Here is a 21,138-nt window from a genome sequence, read left to right as displayed (position 1 = left end):
CACTCGATAGAAAATCCCTTTCAGCCTGGCTTCTTTCCCTTCTTCCAAAGTCTTGTGCCGTCTGTTCGGTCTTCCATCATTCTTGCGCGGCTCTATGAACGCGCTCTGTGATTCAGGCTGGTGTTTCTCTTCAAGCCACCCTCTCAAAGCTTTATCTTAGCTTCATTCCCGTTATCAAATTTCAGCATTATCCGCTGCAGATTGGATCAAGCAGGCCCAAGGGTCACGAGACACGAGGACCAAAATTGCCGTCACTCGCCCAGGTCGTTCGATTTCACTTCAGCGCTTTCGTTGCGCGGGACTGCATCGTCAGCTCTTCGACCCGCTGTGCAGGAATCTCATCAAGAGGATTGTAGCGACTCCCCATGCAACAAGAATCCCAACGCGACATAACTTCGAGTGCGTTTATGTACACACCCGTGGCCAAGTATCTCTTGCCCTAATGCGACAGAGGAGTTGATATATGCTTGTTTTCTCTTAGGAAATCTAGGTCAATTGGCCCAGTCTAACGGGCACGGATACAAGTCATTCATTGTGAATCGAGAATAGATTTGTATCGTTCAATCGAACTTTCGAATACAACATGTCTATCGTGGACACGGAAAAGCACATCGCCGCCGACCATGGCGTGGATGATTCTTCCATGGACGACGATGCCAGGAAGCTCGCGGCCATGGGGTACTCCCAGGACATGAAACGAAAGTTCTCCCGTTCTATCACTACTTGCAGTGGGCTTTTTCTCTCACAAATTCTTGGTTCGGCATCTCCGCTTCGTTGATCACCGGTATCAACTCAGGCGGCCCTGTGTTGACTGTATACGGGGATCCCTTGGATCGCTTTCATCTCTACTTGTGTCGGAATCACCCTTTCCGAGCTTGCAAGTTCTATGCCAAATGCTGGTGGCCAGTATTTCTGGGCAAACGAGCTGGCGCCCAAAAAATATGCAAACTTCGCATCATACCTCACCGGATGGTTTGCCTGGGCAGGAAGCATTTTCACATCTGCAAGTGTTGCTCTGAGTCTAGGACTAGTTGGTGTAGGGATGTATCAGCTAGCGCATCCTGATTTGTACGTTGAATCCACATCTCTCAGTGCCAATATCCATACCATCGATGAAAGGCGTCATTCTTTTATATTGTGGGTTGCTAATCGTCTTGAAACTAAAGCGTACCTGAGGCGTGGCACGCTGTTGTTGCGTATCAAGTCATCAACACTTTCGCGTTCTTGTTCAACTGTGTGGGCAAACTTCTCCCCAAAGTTGCAACAGTGACCTTATACACATCGCTCATTTCGTTCATCACCATTTTGATAACCGTCCCATCCAGGGCGGAGACGCACCAAAGCCCTAAATTCGTCTTTGCGACTTTTATCAACTCCACTGGTTGGAAATCAAACGGCATTGCGTATCTGGTTGGTCTGATCAACTGCAATTGGGTGTTCGCCTGTCTCGATTCCGCAACGCACATGGCGGAGGAGGTCGCGAGTCCGGAAAGAGCCATCCCAATCGCCATCATGGGCACCGTTGCTATTGGCTTCACCACTGCATGGTGCTTTGTCATCTCCATGTTTTTTAGCCTAAACGACTTCGAAGCCGTTGTGAACAGCGCGACGGGGGTGCCTATTCTGGAACTTTTCCACCAAGCTCTAAACAGCCGAGCTGGTGCCATCGCGTTGCAATCTCTTATCCTGGCTACTGGCATGGGATGTCAAATTGCCTCGCATACTTGGCAATCCCGACTTTGCTGGTCATTCGCTCGGGATCGGGGCTTGCCGTTTCACTCCTGGATCTCAAAAATCGACCCTAGGCTGGATGTTCCCTTCCTTGCCCATTCATTCAGCTGCGCTATTGTCGGTGTGCTTGGACTCCTCTACCTCGGATCTTCGGCTGCATTCAACAGCATGGTCACAGCTTGCATTGTCCTGCTGTACGTCTCATACGCCATTCCCATAATCTGCCTTCTTATCCGTGGCCGCAACAATATCCAACATGGCCCCTTCTGGCTTGGAAAGGTCGGACTCGCAGCAAACATTATCGTGCTTGCCTGGACATTATTTACCATTGTCATTTTCTCTTTCCCGTCCGTGTATCCTGTCGAAGTTGGAAGTAGGTTTCCCCCATCTCCCGCGTCTGATCAACAGTTACAGGGAATAGAAACTAACCCACTCCTCAGATATGAACTATGTTTCCGTCGTGTACGCCGTTGTGATCATAATTATTGTCATCGACTGGTTTGTTCGAGGAAGACGTGAGTTTAGAGGCCAATCGACACGTCACACTGAGGCTGGGATGAATGTCCATCGAAGAGAAAGCATCAAACTGTAAATGCATAAGAAGGCTGATCTTTCGCGCGAAGATGACGAGTTAACCAAGGAGATTGCATAAAAATGTACATAGACTCAGTGGAGAGATCCGTGTCTTGGATAGGCAACCCAAAGATAGATTTCTCCCAATTATCTGGCTTTTGTCTCGTGTGGGAGCTGGGCTGATTTGAGTTTCTGCAGCCGACGAGGTCGATTTGATGCCAAGAACGGCCTGGTCTGTGCGCCCTGTTTGTTGACAAAGCAACATTGCGAGCATCAAAAGAAGCAAACCTATCCAGTGTGCAAACGACGGTCCATCATTGTGGCATGCTAGGGACCTATACGCCGTATAATAGTCGGATTTACTTTGAATTCTAGATCATAAGTGATTGAAAAGCCAATTGCACTTTATTTGCTTGATCGACAGATATACTTTTGGTATCCGCTTTTCCCTTCTATCAGAATTTACTCCATCGGATCCTATTAAATGATTCCCATACATTGTTGATACCATGAAAGAAACGGCATCGCAACTCCACTGCCCTCCGCAAGACGGGAACCCTGCGCCTCCCAGACAGTATCAAGAAGACCCTGAATTTAAAGATCACAGGGATTCGACCTATGAAGCTGTGGGCCTATTACGGCCCACTGAAGCTGTTCAGAGGAAGAAAAATAAGCTACTTCCTGAGTGGCTCCGTAAGAAACGGTATTTTGCTTTGTTGATAATCACGATTCTAGCTGTGGGCACCGTGCTTGCTGTCCTTGGCGGCCTGGGGAGGTTAGGGGACTTGGGAGAGCAGAAAGATGATCCAAATGCGCCGAAAGATGGGGTGAGTGCTTTAACTTTTGACCCTTTGATACGCTTGGAGACAGCTAGGGATAGTGGAAAGCTGATTATGTCCTGTAGCTCTCTCCGCCATGGTATCCAACCCCAAAAGGTGGAACTACGTCCAGTTGGGCAGAGAGCTATAGTAAAGCACAAACTATGGTTAAATCCATGACGTTGACCGAGAAGGTGAACATTACAACAGGGGTTGGTTGGCAAATGGGCCTCTGCGTGGGAAATACTGGTAAGTGATATCCGCGGTTATGGGAAAAAGCTCACTCCGACGTATATGTATGCATACTTGCAATGGATTGAGCTTTCCGCTTACCATATATGAAATAGGCCCAGCTACTTTTGCAGGTTTTCCGTCTCTCTGTTTACAGGATGGGCCATTGGGTTTGCGGTTCGCGGATAATATCACTGCCTTTCCAGCAGGCATTACAATTGGCGCTACCTGGGACCGGGATCTGATGCGCAAAAGAGGTCAGCTACTAGGACTCGAAGCTCGCCTTAAAGGGGTCAACGTTCTTCTCGGACCCGCGATGGGACCCTTAGGCACTTTACCAGCCGGGGGTCGTAACTGGGAAGGATTTGGCTCTGACCCCGTTCTTCAAGGTGTTGCTGCAGCAGAGACTATTAAAGGTATCCAAGAAAATGGTGTCATAGCCACGGCAAAACACTACGTTCTAAACGAGCAAGAGCATTACAGACAGCCTCTTGAATGGGGAATACCGAATGCAATGTCTTCCAACATTGATGATCGGACCTTGCGCGAGGTTTATGTGTGGCCATTTGCCGAAAGTGTGAGAGCAGGCGTGGCTAGCATCATGTGTGCCTACCAGATGGTTAATAATTCCTACTCCTGCGGGAATAGCCTCCTTTTAAACGGTATACTCAAGGATGAACTAGGATTTCAAGGTTTCGTACAATCGGATTGGTGGGCCCAACAAGCTGGCGTATCCACCGCTCTCGCGGGTTTGGATATGTCAATGCCTGGAGGTGGCCCTCGTCTAAGCCCCGGAGTCTCATATTGGGGAAGCAATCTTACCATAGCAGCGCTGAACACATCCGTGCCGATGGAGCGTTTGAATGATATGGCTACCAGAATAGTCGCTGCATGGTATCAACTGGGCCAGGATTCTTGGCCAAAACCCCCACCTGATGATGAAGGTGGTCCAAATTTCTCATCATGGACAAAAGAGAGGATTGGACGCATTCACCAGGGAAGTGATGATAAAGACGCTACTGGTGTAGTGAACAAGTACATCAATGCTCAAGGGAAGGGAGACAACGCGCATTCAATAGTGGCACGTCTGATTGCAGCCGAAAGCACCATTTTATTGAAGAATGAGGATGAGATATTGCCTCTCTTCAGGAATGGAAGTGATTATAATACTACAACATATCGTGTTGGAATCTACGGAGAAGACGCCGGCCCAGGAAAAGGCCCCAATTTCTGTCCAGATCGAGCATGCAATCAAGGCACCCTAGGCTCGGGATGGGGTAGTGGTGCCGTCGACTTCCCATATCTTATAACACCAGGGAAAGCGCTGAAGAGAGAGTTCAACAATGACACTGAGGTTTCGCTATATTTGGAGAACAAAGTTTCGGATCGAGACCTGAGTGATAAAGATCTCTGTATTGTTTTTGTGAACGCAGATGCGGGCGAGGGGTTTGCGTCTGATGGTGATTTACGTGGAGATCGCAATGACCTCTTTTTGCAAAAGGGCGGAGATCAATTGATTAAACACGTCGAATCGAAGTGTGGAAACGGAACTGGCCCAACAATTGTCGTCATTCATGCTGTTGGCCCTGTTATTCTCGAATCTTGGGTTGACCTCCCAGGGGTCAAGGCTGTTGTACTTGCGAATCTCCCCGGCCAAGAAAGCGGGAATGCACTTGTGGACTTCTTGTTCGGTGATGTCGATGCTTGTGGTCGGCTGCCTTATACTATTGGCAAAAGCAGCGATGATTATGGGCCAGAAGCCAAAGTGTTGTATCAAACGGACGACCCCGTTCCCCAAAAAGACTTTTCCCACGGACTTTACATCGATTATCGCTACTTTGACAAGCATAACATTACGCCTCGCTATGAGTTCGGCTATGGGCTCTCGTATACAACGTTCCAGTTTTCCAATATCACCATTATTCCATTGCAAAATAAAACAGCTTTGCCTTCGCGACGACCTGAATCGAAAATACTGCCGCCCTCGTACAGCGATGAGATTCCGTCTTTGAAAGAGGCCCTGTTCCCGAAAGGATTCCGGATATTGTCTAAGTATATCTATCCATACATATCATCTGCGAAGCAGGTAAAGCGAGGAGAGTACAAATATCCCGAAGGGTATAATATCACCCAACAGCCATCACAAGCCGGTGGAGGCGAGGGCGGTAACCCATCGCTGTTTGAGCCCTTCGTCAATGTGTCTATCTCCTTAACTAATATCGGCGTGCGGACCGGAAAGGAAGTTGTCCAGGTCTACGTCTCATTCCCGACGAATATAACAGAGGTTGCGGTTCCAGATAGGAACTTAACAGCTAATCGCACAGAGCCATTGACGTCTATCGAATTCCCTGTCCGGATGCTCCGAGCTTTCCACAAGGTCGAGCTAAGCGCAGGCGAGTCAGCCGCAGTCAACCTGTCACTAACACGGAAAGATTTAAGCTATTGGAGTACGAAGGAGCAGAATTGGGTCATGCCAACGGCAGGTGCATTTAAAATATGGGCTGGCAAAAGCTCCAGAAACTTGCCGCTTGTAGGTGAATTCTAGGTCCCGGGATCTTGGTGGCATTCGCGGGACCCGACGTGACACAACAGACGTCTGCTCAGCTGAGGGCGACGTTGCTGTAAAAGCGTCAATTAACTGCTTTCTTTCTGGGAGAGGCGCAACCTAAAGTCATTTAAGGTCCTTCATTCTCGCGATCTCGATAAATCAGTTGATATCTACGTGCATCAACTTTCCCTTTCCGAAACACAGATGATTAAATCTCCCACTCCTTTGATCAACTGGCCATTGCATTTATGAAGTCTTGGCGTCTCGCTCCATTTGTTTGTGCCTCAGCCACATCTGGGATGTGATGCGCTATTTTGTCTGGATCTTCTGCAGGTCAATACACACCGATGGAGCCTTTATATGACGCGAGGCGATGCACGTTGTTTTTGGCGTGTGAAAACACGCGATTTTCGTTTTCCTTCCGGTCAGCTTGAATACGTGTCTGGGTTGCCTAACATGCAGAATGCATATCCGACATACTTTATATGAAGTCCGTTCCGGATTTATGGCATACTACTGATCATGATGCTCTTCTGTACTGAAACCTCTCGAAAATGGTACCGTTTTCGGGACACATATACGGTGTGCAGAAGATCGAGAAATTGAGCACAACCCCGGATATGCTTACCACGAGATACCATTGGCCATTTATATGGTATAAAATGGTCCGAAAACACACTCTGCACCTCTAGAAAGGTAGCTAGGGCACTGCACACGACTCAAGCGGATCTTAATGGAAGAGATATCCTCGGTTAAGACGCGACTGTATCAAATAAATGTACTGAATACAATAAAGGCTCCGTGGAGACCTAGAAGACGAGTAACGCAGCTGCTCCCTCTAAAAGGTTCCATAGAGATGTGAGGGGATGATCATCCTATATCGGATGGTTTATAGTTATTTGCTTAGGTGTGAATCACACATCTCGGAATCTCTTGAGCTCGGTGACTGCATGGCCAGGAAAAACCAGGACGTTAGTTATATCCGGGATACGCCCCTGGAGTATAACTCCGGTTTACCTTCTTGAACTCTCACTACTTTCCTCTATTTCTGTCGCTGGCAGACTCTACGGTATATCCTTAGCACTGTTAATCTTATCAAGTTAGCTTCTTTTTTCAATTTTCTTCTCTTCATCCATCACATTGGGTGTCCCTACCGAGGGAACGCCGGACGATACCGGTGTTCCTTCTACGGGTCGTTATGAAATAGACCAATGTGCTATGCTCAGTAGTTACAGGCGAAAGATTAAAGTGCTTACCATCGGCGCTGGGGTGAGTGGAATTTTGATGGCATATAAAAAAGGAAACAGAGAACGTCAAACATGTCATCTACGAAAGGAATGAGGATATTGGAGGAACATGCTGGAAAATCGATATCCGAATTGTGCCTATGATATTCCAAGCCATGCATATATATACAACTTTGCGCTAAATGTGAGTGCACCGTATCTGGCTATTGACTACTATCTGCCATCTCCATTGATGAAATTCCGTCTAACTCATTTTGGACAGCCTGAATGGCCTAATTTCTATTCCTACTCGCCGGATATCTGGACATATCTGGATCGGGTGTGTAACACCTGCGACCTACGCAAATACATGACTTTCAACACGCAAGTCACGGGTGCTTACTAGGAAGATGCAGGAGAGTGGAGGGTTACCCTCATGCAAACACTGCCAGATGATACTGAGAAAGCTTTTGAAGAGAGGTGCCACGTGCTGAACGGGGCTGGTTTCTTGAATAATTATAAATCGCCCGAGCTTGGCGGAATAGATAAGTTCAAGGGAAGGGTGAGTTTCTCCGCGCGCACGATGCTAGCAACTGTTTCTCTAACAAACTGAAATGATAATATAGATAGTACACACAGCAGTCTGGCCTAAAGGTTACCAACCAGAGCAATGGAAAAATGATAGAGTTGCTGTTATCGGAAGCGGGGCATCTAGTATCCAAACTGTCCCAGGAATGCAGCCATATATCGAACACGGATATTTTCGCCCGGCAGTCAGTCTCCGCTGATGTTTTCATTACGCGGTAGGGTACTGATCAATTTTGAACAGGGAATTTGGTTCACCAGTATGGCAGGTAATGACGGCCTGAATAAAGCCTACTCGGAAGACGAAAAAGAGAAGTTTAGGAACAACCCAGAGGAGCTGGTCAAGCAGGCCAAATTTAATGAAGATCAATTTCACGGCGTTTGGGGATAATTCTATAAAGGTAGCAATGGGCAGAACACCGCCCAGGAGGTTTTGAAACCACGCATGGCGGAATGGATCAGGGATAAACGTAAAGGTCAGTAAACCAATTCAACACCGACTCTTTGAACCCTCACCCACCCGAGCATGTAGGACTTACTCCAAACTTTTCTATCAGATGCCAGCAAGTGACTCCGGGTGATCCTTATATGCTGGCAATCCAAAACCCAATGTGGATGTTCATTTTACAGCGGTGGCCAAGTTCACTGAGAATGGCTTACTGGGCGAAGATGGTATTGAACGAGAGGCTGATACGATTGTGTGTGCTACTGGGTTTGATACGTCTTACCGGCCGAGGTTCCCTATTATTGGCGAGGGAGGCCTTGGTCTGGCCGAGAAGTGGAAAAGCTGGCCGGAATCATATCTTGGGCTGGCAATTCCAGGGCAAGTAAAGGGAAATGTGAACGATTCCTGGGGCGTGCTCTGGAGAATTTTTCTAACAAAAAGCTAGATATCCTAACTATATGACATTTATTGGGCCGACTTGGCCTGTAGAAAACGTGAGTTTGATATACGATACCCCTTGTTCGTGAAATATAGCCACTTACTCTTTGTCTAGGGCTCGGTTATCGGGCCTCTTGTTGAAGTTGGCAATGATGCTGTCAAATTAATAAAAAAGATCCAAAACGAATATATTCGCGCGATCGCACCCCGTCAAGACGTTACAGATGCCTTCAATGAACATGTACAGGAATGGGTCAAGCACACTGTCTGGAGTGATGATTGCCCGCAGTTGGTACAAGAACAATGAAACTGGCCGCGTCAACGCCATTTGGCCGGGGAGCTCACTGCATTATATTAATCTCATCGAAGACCCGCGATATGAAGATTATTCCACTATGTATGAGAATCGAACGAATATGTGGAGTTTCTTGGGTTTGGGCAAGGTGTTGGCAAGTGTCGCTGAAGGCTATGGCCGCAGTCCGTATCTGTTCATGGAAGCGATTGATCCAGCGTGGTTGGACGAGATCCAAGGGAGAGGGAGAGGAACAGAAGCAAAGATCGGACCTGATAGTTAATTGAACCAAAATGCTGGTTGGAAGCAGCCAGGGCTGCTACAATATGTGACCTACATATTCTATTCCAGTTCCCAATTGTTCAACCGCTATCTGCCTTTTTGGTCTCCCTGAGCTTTGCGACTAATTTCCCGTGCCCCTGGATACTACAAAATACCAAATGTCGTACATTGTGCATTCCCTGCAGACTGTAACCAGATGCACAAAGACCATCACCCCGACTGGGACATTAAGCTGCGCGAATGGCACCGCACAGACAGTTGATCGCACCGCCACTATCACTATCAGTCCCAGTCAAGTCACTGCTATAGGGCCCAATGTACGCCCCCTTTTTGAAGTGACTAGATTGACATTTTTTATAGACTGTGGCCGCGGTGGAAACTCGGGCGGCTGTGACTGTTACCGAGACAAACGTTCTCAGAGACTGCAGTTCAGACTGTTGCCGATTCCCAAACCGACCATCGAATCATCACTGTGGTTGGGACCATACCGGATGTTGAAAAAATGACAAATGTTCAGACCGAAACATTCACTCAAACTGCAGCTGTCAACCCGGCCTACGCCGTGCCCACGACGGCACGAAACATTCTTCCCAACCCCTTGGACGTCCCTTTGGGAACCGATACTACGAATTTGAGATTCCAAGTTTTGTTTCCTGTTGGGAATGAACAGACGAACGAGATACAACTGGATAATGTGCAGTCGACAGCAGGAAACTAAGTGTACGGTTCCACTGACAATGGAGGTTTTACTGAACTCCGTGACACTGAGGACTGCAACGCAAGCTCTTGCGGATTGGTTTCGCGAGGAACGTGGTATCAATCTTATCAGTCTGTTTCATTGCTTTCTAATATCCAATTTCATAAGGGTAGAAGTCATTATACATCCCTTTCCTATAGCGGTGATGTTTCACTTATATATTAACCTTTTATCAACTGGCTGCGAACACCCACTCGTTATGCATCCGGCACAATTGGCTTCATAGCATCTCACACATACGTATCCGACTTGGTGTTCGACCATACAGCAGGCGTAGGTCGCAAAAGGCGTTTGAGTCCCATCCACGGCGTGTTAATGGGACTATCGCCCGTGTATAAGAAGACATCATACAAGAAGCCACCAAACACACAACCTAAAAACGGAGCGACGATAGGCACCTAGAATAGATTGGTGAGACGATTAGCTGTGTATGCCCGCGGTAATGCTTGGACCATCCAGCCACTCACCCAAAAGTACCAATTTCCAGCGGACCAGACTTCACGTCCATATCCCAGAGCAAATGACATCAAGCGTGGGCCAAAATCTCGGGCCAGGTTGATGGCATAGCCGGTTTCCCATCCAAAGCATGCTCCGATGCCGAAAATAACGAAGAAGAGTCCTAGAGGTGTCATTTTCCCAGCCCCATAGTTTCCGTTATCGAGAAGCGCAAAAATGCAAAACATTAGGATGGCGCTGGCAATAAACTCAGAGAAAAACTGAGCGGTTCGAGTCACAAATGGTGCTGGGTAAGTGCAGAAGATGCCGGCCGAGGAAGTGGCTAGCCCGACTGTCCTGATGCCTTGACCTCCCTCATAGAAGTCAATGGCAGTGATATAATTGGCGTATACGACACCAGAGGCGCAGAATCCGCCTAGAATTTGGGCCAACGAGTATATGGGGAACTTCCTCCACGGGAACTTCCGAAAAATGCAATTGGCCAGGGTGACAGCAGGATTGAGGTGAGCGCCAGAGATTCCCGCGGTGTATACGCCGAGCATCACACCCAGTCTGGAAAAGGGGCGTGCGCCAGTGAGCATCTTTCTTGAGCGTAAACACCGATCTAGATAGGGGATATACGTACCCCCAACCCCACGAAATAGATTGGTAGCTGCCTTTTTCGCCTTTGCTAAGAACCACTTGGGCTACAGACCCATTGCCGAAGAGCACCAAAACGAAGACGCCGAAAAATTCTGCGAATGGCTCCCGGAAAGTATGGCGGATTCTGCTCCAAACCAGCTCTTCACGTTCTACGACGTCTAGGGTCGTCAAACATCAGAAACCAATATCGAATAATTAGACAATGATAGGAGATAGTGCACCTTTCTGGGTTGTTGTCTCCACAGTCATCTCTTCAATCACTGGCGCCATCTTGATGGGTGATTGATCCATTAGACGTTTTGGAGGCAATCTAAGCGGAAGGAACACTGATTGGAATGTTTGGCTATCTGGGAGCCGTTCGGGTGAACTAGATATATTTTTTCACCAATAAGTGAGTCTGGCCAGATTCACTGTTCACTGTAGGACAGACCAGCAAACCTGCGCATGCCCTGCAGGCTTTCGGCCGTAAATCCACGAATCGTCATTAGACTGATATTTGGGTGGTCACTAAAAGTATTCTTCCTCTTGCAAAACTAGGATGTATGTACTTTGCCAACTTACAAGGAATCCATCCTGCGTAAGAAATCATCCCAGCACCTTGTCTGGCGCGGGGAAAGAAATGGGAGAAACGACGAGCCTCAGGTACTCAAGGGGAGGTAGGAACCTCCGATAATGTCCTCGAGGTTGCAGTCGCCATATCACCGTGCGTTGCAGCATTCAGGTGCATGGGATATCTGCCTTTGTCGCGTTACCTTAGATTTCATTATCATTGTCTCACAGAGAACAACAGGCCGAGCCCATTGGATATAGGAGCTGATAGGGTATGCATAGGAGCTGATAGGGTATGCACAGGGTGCAGAAAGGATTGTTGACGTATCACTTAATTAGTGTGGCCCGAATATGTCATTCGAAAACGTGCCGACATGCCAGGGCTACTGTACAACTCTTTTGCTTGTCTTATGTATGACTGTCCTTTTTGTATCACGAGGAGCCGTAATACAAGGAAGAATAGGAAGTCGAAATGATGGTGTGAACGAAGCTCTGGGCGATTGATCGTGAGCCCCAGGATTCAATCTTTCCCAACACTCTGACCACTGGCAGTGGAGAATCTTTGGTTTTACCCGTTGGCTTGCAGGGGTCCGCATGCATGTCGATCATGGGGGGGAATTCTGCACCCCGAGCGTCGCCATCACCTTTTGAGTCCCGAGAACCGTGAAGGCGAACGCATGTGAAAAGGTCGGTTTCGGAATTGGTCAGGGATGGCAACCGTGATCAGATAGCCCGCAATTATACGTCCCCCTGGTCACTGGATAAATCCGGCCGCGATGTCTCTTTGCAAGGTCTGGCGCCCAGAGATGGAAAAGAATACGGGCGCAAGGTTCCTAGATATAGCCAGTCCAACCGACTCTGTCGATGGTATAAAACCATCTGTTTTAGATATCGGATTTACTTCCTTCATTCGACTTTTCTAAATCAAAACGCAAAACATGGCAAAAGACGTCGAATCGTTTATTGGGTCGATCGATCAGGGGACGACAAGCTCTAGGTTTTTGATATTTAACCAAAACGGAGAAGTCGTAGCCTCGCATCAGTTGGAATTTACCCAGATATACCCGCAACCGGGGTGAGTGGGTAATGGGTGCTCCATCGAAGATCTCCATCGAGACTGACAGATAGCTTAACTTAGTTGGCATGAACACGATCCGATAGAAATTGTCACATCTGTGGAAAGGTGTATCGACGGCGCTGTATCCAGCTTCGAACATCAAGGTTACAATGTGGGATCAATCAAAGCCGTCGGTATCACGAACCAAAGAGAGACTACCGTCGTTTGGAATAAGGAAACCGGAGAGCCACTGTATAATGCGATTGTGTGGACGGATACTCGAACGCAGTCACTAATCCGGAGACTAAAGCAGCGGTTGGGGCATAGTGAGCTTCAGGAGCACTGTGGTCTTCCCTTATCAACGTACCCTTCGGTGGGGAAACTCCTCTGGCTCCTGGATTGTGTGCCCAGGGTTAAAGAGGCTTATGAAAACGGCGTCCTTGCTTTTGGGACAATAGACACCTGGTTGGTTTATAAACTCAATGGCGGGCCGAAGAATAATGTCTTTGTGACGGATCCTTCAAACGCGTCTCGAACGATGTTCATGGACATAAGAACTCGCCAGTACAGTGAAACCCTAATCGACTTCTTCCGACTAAATCGGACGAAGTTACATTTGCCAACCATAATCCATTCGTCTGATCCAAAGGGATACGGGTCACTGGCCTCAACAGTTTTAAGGGGTGTGCCAATAACGGGCTGCCTTGGCGATCAATCGGCTGCCCTTGTAGGGCAAAAAGGATTTACTCCCGGCAAGGCCAAAAATACCTATGGGACGGGCTGCTTCTTGCTGTACAATGTGGGCGAGAATCCTGTGATCTCCAACCACGGACTGCTCACGACTGTTGCATACGATTTTGGCGGCGAAGTGATGTATGCGCTAGAAGGCAGTATTGCCGTAGCTGGCTCAAGTGTTAAATTTCTCAAGGACAACTTTGAATTTGTCAAGTCATCCGAAGAAATAAACAGGCTGGCGGAGACGGTTGAGGATAACGGTGGATGTGTCTTTGTCACGGCCTTCAGTGGACTTTTTGCACCATACTGGATAGACGACGCCCGGGGGACTATTTTCGGCATTACCACATATACTAAGCGCGGACATATCGCCCGCGCAACATTGGAAGCGACATGTTTCCAAACAAAAGCGATACTCGATGCCATGGCGAAGGACAGTGGTCGAGCGCTGACGGAGTTAGCCGTGGATGGTGGGATGTGCAACAGCGATTTGACAATGCAAGTGAGTAAATACGACACCTTCTGCAGACGTCAAATATTGATCGAACTAGACACAAGCGGATCTCATCTCGATACCCGTTAATCGGCCCGCGATGCGAGAAACCACTGCTTTTGGAGCGGCCATTGCGGCAGGGCTCGCGGTGGGATTTTGGCAAGATGTTCAAGAGCTGGAATCCGTGAATGTAGATGGACAAACGGTATTCGAGCCAAAGGTGCCAAAGGCAGAGGCTGAGAAACGCTTCGAGCAGTGGGAGAAGGCGGTTCAGATGTGCCGCGGATGGGCAAGCTGAGTTCCATGTTGGTATACGTGGTAAAGTGGTGTGCAGTTAGGAGCCTCGAGCCTGTAGTTAGTCAGTGATTTGTGCAATGTTCAAGTTGGGTGGAACGGGTCTCAATTCTCCATGTTGTTCTGACGATCGAGAAAGAAAGTGAGGGTGCGAGTGAGAGACTGAAAGACGCGATTCACCACGCGAGTCTTAGTCAGCAGGCCATCAAGAACTTGGAGATGAAGCAGATGGATAGATACATGAGCTTCGCAGATACTATTTCACAATTATCTCCTCTGTGATCATTTTTTTAAAAATATGAGTTACAGAAACTATATGTTACTCCAAAATGAGGACGGCAAGCTAACATAATATAATCTTTTTCCAAAAAGAGATACATAGCCCTAACGTCGAGGCAGATGTTGTGATGAAATTGTCACCGATCCCTTGATCCCGATTGCCAGGGCCTTCTACAGCGAGAATCAGGTGGGGACTTTCATGTTCTGGATGAAGTGTTATTGCTCAGTAGCGGTTTTGTGGATACTAAGGGAGGGGTTTCTTTGAATTGATATGGGTGATTTACAGCTTAGCTGCACTTCCAGGAGCCGAGATCTCGTTGTATAACAGCCTGGTGAGAGATTATACGGTCAGCAAAGTTGTCACTAGCAAAAACAGCATGTGGAACAAGATAACTCACGATGTCAAGAAGTCTGCATAGTCTTCTCCGGTCACCTGGCCAGCGAAATAGCGGGCAGCAAGCTGGTACTTGTTGCCCTTGGGGCCCTTGGAGGCGAGCTCATCCGCTTGCTCTTTCAAGAGTTTCAAGTTGTAAGCTTTGTCGACCTTTTTGCCCTCTGCCGTCTTGGCGTTATGTCGAGCCCATTGCCAAAGCTGGCTTCGGCTCACTTCAGCAGTAGCAGCATCCTCCTGTGAAATACGTTAGTTTCCGATGTTACTTCTCCGCAGAGCCAACACTGGGCCTCACGTACCATCAGACTGTTGATGGGAATGCAGCCGACACCGCGGAGCCATCCTTCCATGTATGACAGGCCAATATTGATGTTCTTTCTGATGCCGTCTTCGGTGATGCTACCAGGAACATTGGTATTGAGAAGGTCATTGGCGGTTACATGGACATCCTCCCTTCGGACGAAGAGCTGGTTGGGAGTGGGCATGTATTTGTTAAACACATCAGAAGCAATTGATGCCAGAACGGGATGGGCAACCCATGTGCCGTCGTGGCCTGCACGCACTTCACGGAGCTTGTCGGCACGCACGCTTTCCATGGCAGCCTCGTTGGCCTTGGGGTCGTTCTTGATTGGGATTTGAGCAGCCATGCCACCCTGCCGCTTGTGTCAATTCTAGGACGTCAAATAGAAAACTGACTGCAGAAGCACTCACCATTGCGTGCACACCGCGTCTATGGCAAGTCTTGATCAAGAGTCGGACATAAGCATCCATGAATGGCACGGTCATGGTGACGGAGGAACGATCGGGGAGCACGAAGTTAGGATTCTGGCGGAATTTCTTGATGAAGGAGAAGATATAATCCCATCTTCCGCAGTTCAGGCCGGAGCTGTGGTCTCTGAGTTCATAGATGATCTGCGACAGAATTGGTCAGAACTACTGTGATCTCTCATCGATCGCAATTTTTGGCTCACCTCGTCCATCTCAAACGCGGCGGTGATGGTTTCAATCAGCACAGTGCCCCGGATCGTGCCTCTGGGCATACCGATATAGTCCTGGGCCAGGTTGAAGACATCGTTCCACAGACGGGCTTCCAAGTGCGATTCCATCTTTGGGAGGTAGAAATATGGGCCGGCGCCTCTTTTGACCAACTCGTGGGCGTTGTGGAAGAAATAGAGACCAAAATCAAACAAACTACCAGAGATTGGCTCTCCGTCGACGGTGAAATGCTTTTCCTCCAAATGCCAGCCTCGAGCTCGGGCGATGAGTGTGGGCAGTTTGCGGTCGGTGCGGAGTTTGTATTCTTTTCCACCTTGCACGAAGTCGACCTGGCGGCGAATAGCGTCATACAAGTTTACCTGGCCGTTGACCATGTTTTCCCAGGTCGGAGCGCTTGAATCTGAACGTGATCCGGTTTAGCAACCAGTGTTGGTATTATAGGGAGGACACGGCACTCACCTTCGAAATCGGCCATGTAGGTCCACACATCCGAGTTCAATGCATTCACAACCATCTTTCGATCGGTAGGACCGGTGATTTCGACACGGCGGTCAACCAATCCTGGCGCGGGAGGAGCGCCTTTCCAGGCATCGTTTTCACGGATGTGTCTGGTTTCTGGCAAGAAGTCTAGGAGCTGGCCCCGGTCGATCTCTGCTTGACGGGCAATGCGTCGTTGAAGCAGCGCCTTTCTGGTGCCATTGAATGCACGGTGCAGGAGAGCCAGGAACGCACAGGCGTCTCTGGTGAGGATCTTGCGGGCCGGTTCACTGATATGGCCGAGGATGGCGACATCCTTCAGCTGGGCGTCGACAGAAGTCATGTTTGTGAGGCGTATTTACTTTTTTCCAGTGTTGATGAGGGCGAGGCTTGGTGTTGACACTGTAAAAAGCTTCAGGAAATATAAAAAAGATGGCACAGCGTCCAAGTGACTCGTCAATGGAGAATATATATAAACTGCTATTAAGGGAATAACGTCAGACAACTGTAACCGCGGCACATGCAATTCCTGTACCCAAGTCTCCTCAAGCTGGCTTGAGTTTCAAGCTTAACAGTCATCCAGGCCACGGAAGTCTCCCGAGTGCCCCCTCGAACGCAGCACGAAGCCATGACTGGGCCGGCCAAGGAGCGAGAGGCGAGAAACATCATCCAGAATACAAAAGCAAGTCAATCCGGCCCTGCTGCTTCGCCTGGACAGCGCTTCAACTCGGTCGAGAAGGGAGAGAGGTTGATGTCGATGTCGAACACAGATATACTAAATTCAGCGACATGGGCGAGCGGAGGTTAAAAGCTTGTGAAGGAAGCGATGATGCCATAAGCCACAGTCCCGGCCTATCACGAAGCTACGTCTCTGGAGCTTCCTCTCGGCCGATTTTGCCCGCTTGTCCATGGGGAGGCGCTTATCCTCTGCGTTCGTGATAGCCGCTGCGTTGTCGATGTTGAAGTTCGAGATCAAAGAGTGATTCGGCAAAGTACCGAGGCCCAGAGCAACGGCGCGTCTCCGAGATCATCCGACGCGTTTCCCGACGGAAAGGTCACGTGGATAAATGATTATCTAAGCTTCATTTTGACGGCAATAGACGGAAGACTGGATAATTATTGCTACTATTATCAAAAGATAAACAACCGAAGATACTCTGCTCAGGAACGCTGTGCTGACTCCAAAGCTCCCCTACACCCTTCGTTCCACCCACGCGCAGAATATCAGGCTCACTTCCTAAACATACTGCCAAGCGGCCGGGCTGGGACCGGTATAGTTGACGGCCAGTGCTGTAAAGCTCAGGCAGTCTTTGATGTTTCCGGTTGGCACGGTTGCGTTCTTCATATTCGCAAATACTTGATAGAATCCCGACTTCGGGTTTGGGCAACCCATGAACCCGTCGGCGTCCCATCCCTTGAACGAATAAACGCCATAGTTGGGCCCCGGCGCGTACGTGAATCCGCCGATATAAGACCCGGGCGGAATTGCTGCCGAATGGGCCTGTGTGAAGCCCACAGCACCGCTGGGCTCCACGTACATCTGCTGCCCCCCTGGTACTAGCACATCCTATTCGCGGGAGAACTGTGTTTAGTGATAATTGCGCCACCTGAACTTCTTCTGTGGGAAAGCAATTCGGAACAGACATACCAGAGAACTGAGACCTGCAATCACCGTCTGCTCGCCCGGGGGACAGGCGTCTCCAACCTGTACGGGGCAGTAGGTCTGCGTCGGACCTCCTAGCGAGAATGCACGGCCTCCAGCATTCATCGGTGATAGATGAATTGGAGAGCCGGACCGGGAGGCCATCACTACAATTTTTGGCGGATATGGCGACCCTGACTGCTGTGGCTCTGGCGCTGGCGCGGCAGCAGCCAAAAGCGGCATTATCGCAGCAGCAATTGAAAGCTTCATCGTAGTTATGCGTTTGAAAATAGTGACAGATAATAGTGACAAGGGGTTATCCTAGGAGCTTCAGTGTTGACAATGCCAAATCTCATGCATTCAGTGCTAGTAGAAGAACAGAAATGAAGAGATTTCGTCCCCTAATCCTGCCTTTAAACGGTCTGCGCGCTCTCCCATTGACATCACCTGGCCTGAGCTCTCAGACTTTGGTTGCAGTCGATTCCCGTAATTTGAGACATTGCATGCTGATCGACATAGCCCTATGACTAGCCTCGCTCACAAGCTCTAACGGCCTGTTTCTAAGAATAACTAGTTATACGATTTTCAACCACGGTGGAGAACTCACAGTATACGGAGTAGGCCTATCAATCTCACTGACCTTTTGCCCACCCCCATCGCCGTTTCAACGAATATCCAATCATAGGCTGCTTGTTTTTCACTTGCCACAGATCTCTGCATGCAGCCGCACCGCTACAACGTTGCTCTGTTGCGTATTTTCGTGGGTACGTACGACTTCGGTTTGAAGATGGGCTAATTTGCAATTTTGTCAGCGGCGTTTTTCCAAGCACGGATATTTACCAGAATATCGCTGCACTAACTGATTTGCTCGATTGTTTGAATTGGATGGGTTACACTGGATCAAAGACTTTTTTGATTCATGGCGCTTCAAGCAAAAGATTGAACAAGTTCTACCGCATCAAAGCACTTCTAAATCTGGAGTTTTGCCCCTTGCTCCACATGGACCTTTCGTTTGACCAGATCTTTCACGAGATCCATGTCCAGGTGATCCGTGTCCTCTATGCGAAGTATAACAATAATCCTTCTTTTGACTGTGAGTGCAAGAGAGGTCTGCCGAGATTTCGGTCTTACAACACTCATTTGCAAGTACATATTACTTTGCTGTCGCAGCAGGGGAATCGAATAAATCAAGCAAAAGGTAATTTTGCTACTTCATTGTCGCTGTTTGGCCATGATGCAGCATGCAGAGAGGCTGATACCAGCCAGCGACCAAGGTATCCAACAAGGGAGGGACCCAATCGCAATGTCGAATCGTCGGCATAATTGACGGATATCTGCGAGGCCACGCATCTTGGACATGAACTTCGCGTTCTCTGATTGTTTGCCTGGTTCGGGAGCTGGAATGGGGTCGGGCTCGATCGGTTCTAGTCCTACCAGTGCTAATTCCTTTTTGAAAGCCTCAAGCTCGAGCATTATTTTCTGTAAGGCTTCCACTTGCGGCTTCCTCAGATCAAGATTAAAGAACTTTTCCACTCTCCGGTCCTTGTCTTCTCCATAATACTGCTCATCCAACAGATTCCAGTACACATTCCCAAAATAACAAGGTTTCAAGAGTGCATATGCAATGAACATATTCCCTGACAGTAAGTTCTCTGACAGGCGCATGACCATGGGAAGGATATATTTTATCTTTCATCCTGAGTTATAATGCGTGTCTTCTCTCTCCATCACAGCTCGCTCAAAGCGGGACACATATACTTTGAAGGCAAAGGTGGAGGGTCTTCTGGTAGCAGCAGGGAGTTCTTGACCTGTAATCCAGGAGGGTGGGAGGAACATTTGCAGAGGGATGGTGTGGCTCCACTCCCAGTCTATGACTGAAACAATGTTTAGATCATCATCCACAAAAATATTTGGAGGTTGAAGATCACCATGCATGAGGACAAATGGTCCATGATTGTCCTTATGTTTGACCCATTCCATTACAATGCCTTGAGAAGCAAATATACCATATAGATAGTTCTTTGCATCCTCTTCATTAAAAACACTATCTTTCCCGAGGTGAAAGTCATTGAAGATCAATTTCAGGATGGTGTATACATAATCAATAGTAGAAGAATAGGTCTGCTTGGGGGGTATAATCTAAGAGCTCTTCATGCCACTTAGTTCTTAATCATTTAGCTCAATAGTAAGTGGCCGATTTTGTCCAAAAATCCAATTCTCATCATTGCTGTCAAGTGTGAGAGCACCAATATGATCAAATTGTTGTTGATAGAGCTGGAGGTAGATTTCTGCAAGTTGACTGAATAAATGTGACTGCAGCTCATCTGAAAGCCGTGGTACATCAGTTCCATGAAGGGTCTTTCAAGTAATGTGCTCCAGCGCCAAAAAAGGAAGGCCAAGGATGTTATCTTGGTTTATGGAATATTCAAAGAGATGAGGGATAGGGATGGTAGTCTTCTCAGTAATATACCTACAAAATAGGATCACATTGTTAGAGCCTGACCACAAATACAACTAGTAATTCATATTTCTTACTTCATTGTTGCTATCTCGCCTCGCATTTTCTCCTTGGGAAATGCAAGACGCGGTAACAGGGGAATTCGGACCATCCATTGTTCAACAGGTTCAGCAGGTTCAGCAGGCTCGGTCAACTCGTCATCCAGATTAGTTGTGCTTGTGTTTGTAAAGAGGATAGGAAAGCAGATATTGTAGCTCCCCTTCTTTGGTTCTGAGAAGACCTGGCAAAATTTCTGCTTGGGATGCAAAGATGTTGCCAATTTGCAGACCAAAGCTGGATCAATTGAATCAATAAACTTCTTGACTTCTTTATCAAGCAAGTGATGAGTGAGCTGGTCCATCTCTGGGGGAGGTGTAGATGCTGGAATAACTACGGAATACTCCGTAGAGTTGCCTGTTTGCTGTGGTTGAAGCCTGGGGACTCAGTTAACCTAAGTAGTTCACTAGTTAGTTAGCTAGAGCCAATCAGGAAAGGCGAAGATTCCCAACCCCTTTCGACAGACATGTGTGTGCCTTCATTTGCTGCTGCTTGGCTCAACATCGAACAAGATGGCCGGATTGCCTGGAATAGCAACATACCCTGCCACGCCGAGCCTTCTTGTCACGGAAGGGCTTCAGCGAGCGTACAAACGCGCCAGTAATCAGATCTCCAAGAAACAGCTACCCGGTCCCTGATTGAAGAAC

General features: G+C 48.3%; 9 protein-coding genes across 9 annotated transcripts; 5 read left to right on the top strand and 4 right to left on the bottom strand.

Moving 5' to 3' along the window:
* Window positions 1-886: 886 nt before the first annotated feature.
* On the top strand, window positions 887-2,159 carry UREG_03594 (choline transport protein; the record flags this gene model as incomplete). The annotated part of the gene is made up of 3 exons (XM_002544031.1): window positions 887-1,068; window positions 1,167-2,104; window positions 2,146-2,159. 3 exons carry the CDS (start codon window positions 887-889, stop codon window positions 2,157-2,159), a joined length of 1,134 nt encoding a protein of 377 aa, XP_002544077.1.
* Window positions 2,160-2,813: 654 nt separating this feature from the next.
* On the top strand, window positions 2,814-5,898 carry UREG_03593 (uncharacterized protein; the record flags this gene model as incomplete). Its single annotated transcript, XM_002544030.1, has 3 exons — window positions 2,814-3,131; window positions 3,209-3,371; window positions 3,470-5,898. 3 exons carry the CDS (start codon window positions 2,814-2,816, stop codon window positions 5,896-5,898), a joined length of 2,910 nt encoding a protein of 969 aa, XP_002544076.1.
* Window positions 5,899-7,257: 1,359 nt separating this feature from the next.
* On the top strand, window positions 7,258-7,915 carry UREG_03592 (MoxY protein; the record flags this gene model as incomplete). Its single annotated transcript, XM_002544029.1, has 3 exons — window positions 7,258-7,467; window positions 7,534-7,689; window positions 7,754-7,915. The coding sequence occupies 3 exons, from the start codon at window positions 7,258-7,260 to the stop codon at window positions 7,913-7,915; spliced, it is 528 nt and encodes a 175-aa protein (XP_002544075.1).
* A 242-nt stretch (window positions 7,916-8,157) lies between these two features.
* Window positions 8,158-9,170, top strand: UREG_03591 (MoxY protein; the record flags this gene model as incomplete). The annotated part of the gene is made up of 4 exons (XM_002544028.1): window positions 8,158-8,188; window positions 8,343-8,539; window positions 8,711-8,883; window positions 9,020-9,170. 4 exons carry the CDS (start codon window positions 8,158-8,160, stop codon window positions 9,168-9,170), a joined length of 552 nt encoding a protein of 183 aa, XP_002544074.1.
* An 844-nt stretch (window positions 9,171-10,014) lies between these two features.
* UREG_03590 (uncharacterized protein) lies at window positions 10,015-11,294 on the bottom strand (the record flags this gene model as incomplete). Its single annotated transcript, XM_002544027.1, has 5 exons — window positions 10,015-10,060; window positions 10,167-10,324; window positions 10,394-10,934; window positions 11,008-11,182; window positions 11,246-11,294. The coding sequence occupies 5 exons, from the start codon at window positions 11,292-11,294 to the stop codon at window positions 10,015-10,017; spliced, it is 969 nt and encodes a 322-aa protein (XP_002544073.1).
* A 1,217-nt stretch (window positions 11,295-12,511) lies between these two features.
* On the top strand, window positions 12,512-14,156 carry UREG_03589 (glycerol kinase; the record flags this gene model as incomplete). Its single annotated transcript, XM_002544026.1, has 3 exons — window positions 12,512-12,648; window positions 12,712-13,867; window positions 13,917-14,156. 3 exons carry the CDS (start codon window positions 12,512-12,514, stop codon window positions 14,154-14,156), a joined length of 1,533 nt encoding a protein of 510 aa, XP_002544072.1.
* A 555-nt stretch (window positions 14,157-14,711) lies between these two features.
* On the bottom strand, window positions 14,712-16,638 carry UREG_03588 (malate synthase A; the record flags this gene model as incomplete). Its single annotated transcript, XM_002544025.1, has 6 exons — window positions 14,712-14,760; window positions 14,830-15,059; window positions 15,122-15,475; window positions 15,534-15,734; window positions 15,794-16,218; window positions 16,278-16,638. 6 exons carry the CDS (start codon window positions 16,636-16,638, stop codon window positions 14,712-14,714), a joined length of 1,620 nt encoding a protein of 539 aa, XP_002544071.1.
* Window positions 16,639-17,532: 894 nt separating this feature from the next.
* UREG_03587 (uncharacterized protein) lies at window positions 17,533-18,180 on the bottom strand (the record flags this gene model as incomplete). The annotated part of the gene is made up of 2 exons (XM_002544024.1): window positions 17,533-17,862; window positions 17,944-18,180. 2 exons carry the CDS (start codon window positions 18,178-18,180, stop codon window positions 17,533-17,535), a joined length of 567 nt encoding a protein of 188 aa, XP_002544070.1.
* A 969-nt stretch (window positions 18,181-19,149) lies between these two features.
* On the bottom strand, window positions 19,150-20,550 carry UREG_03586 (uncharacterized protein; the record flags this gene model as incomplete). The annotated part of the gene is made up of 3 exons (XM_002544023.1): window positions 19,150-19,497; window positions 19,696-20,058; window positions 20,473-20,550. 3 exons carry the CDS (start codon window positions 20,548-20,550, stop codon window positions 19,150-19,152), a joined length of 789 nt encoding a protein of 262 aa, XP_002544069.1.
* Between the last annotated feature and the right edge of the window lie 588 nt (window positions 20,551-21,138).

This window comes from Uncinocarpus reesii, genomic scaffold (genome assembly GCF_000003515.1).
Source record: "Uncinocarpus reesii 1704 scaffold_2 genomic scaffold, whole genome shotgun sequence".
Lineage (NCBI taxonomy): Eukaryota > Fungi > Ascomycota > Eurotiomycetes > Onygenales > Onygenaceae > Uncinocarpus > Uncinocarpus reesii.
Note: the sequence above shows the minus strand (reverse complement) of the source record. Positions and strands in the feature narration are given on the sequence as shown.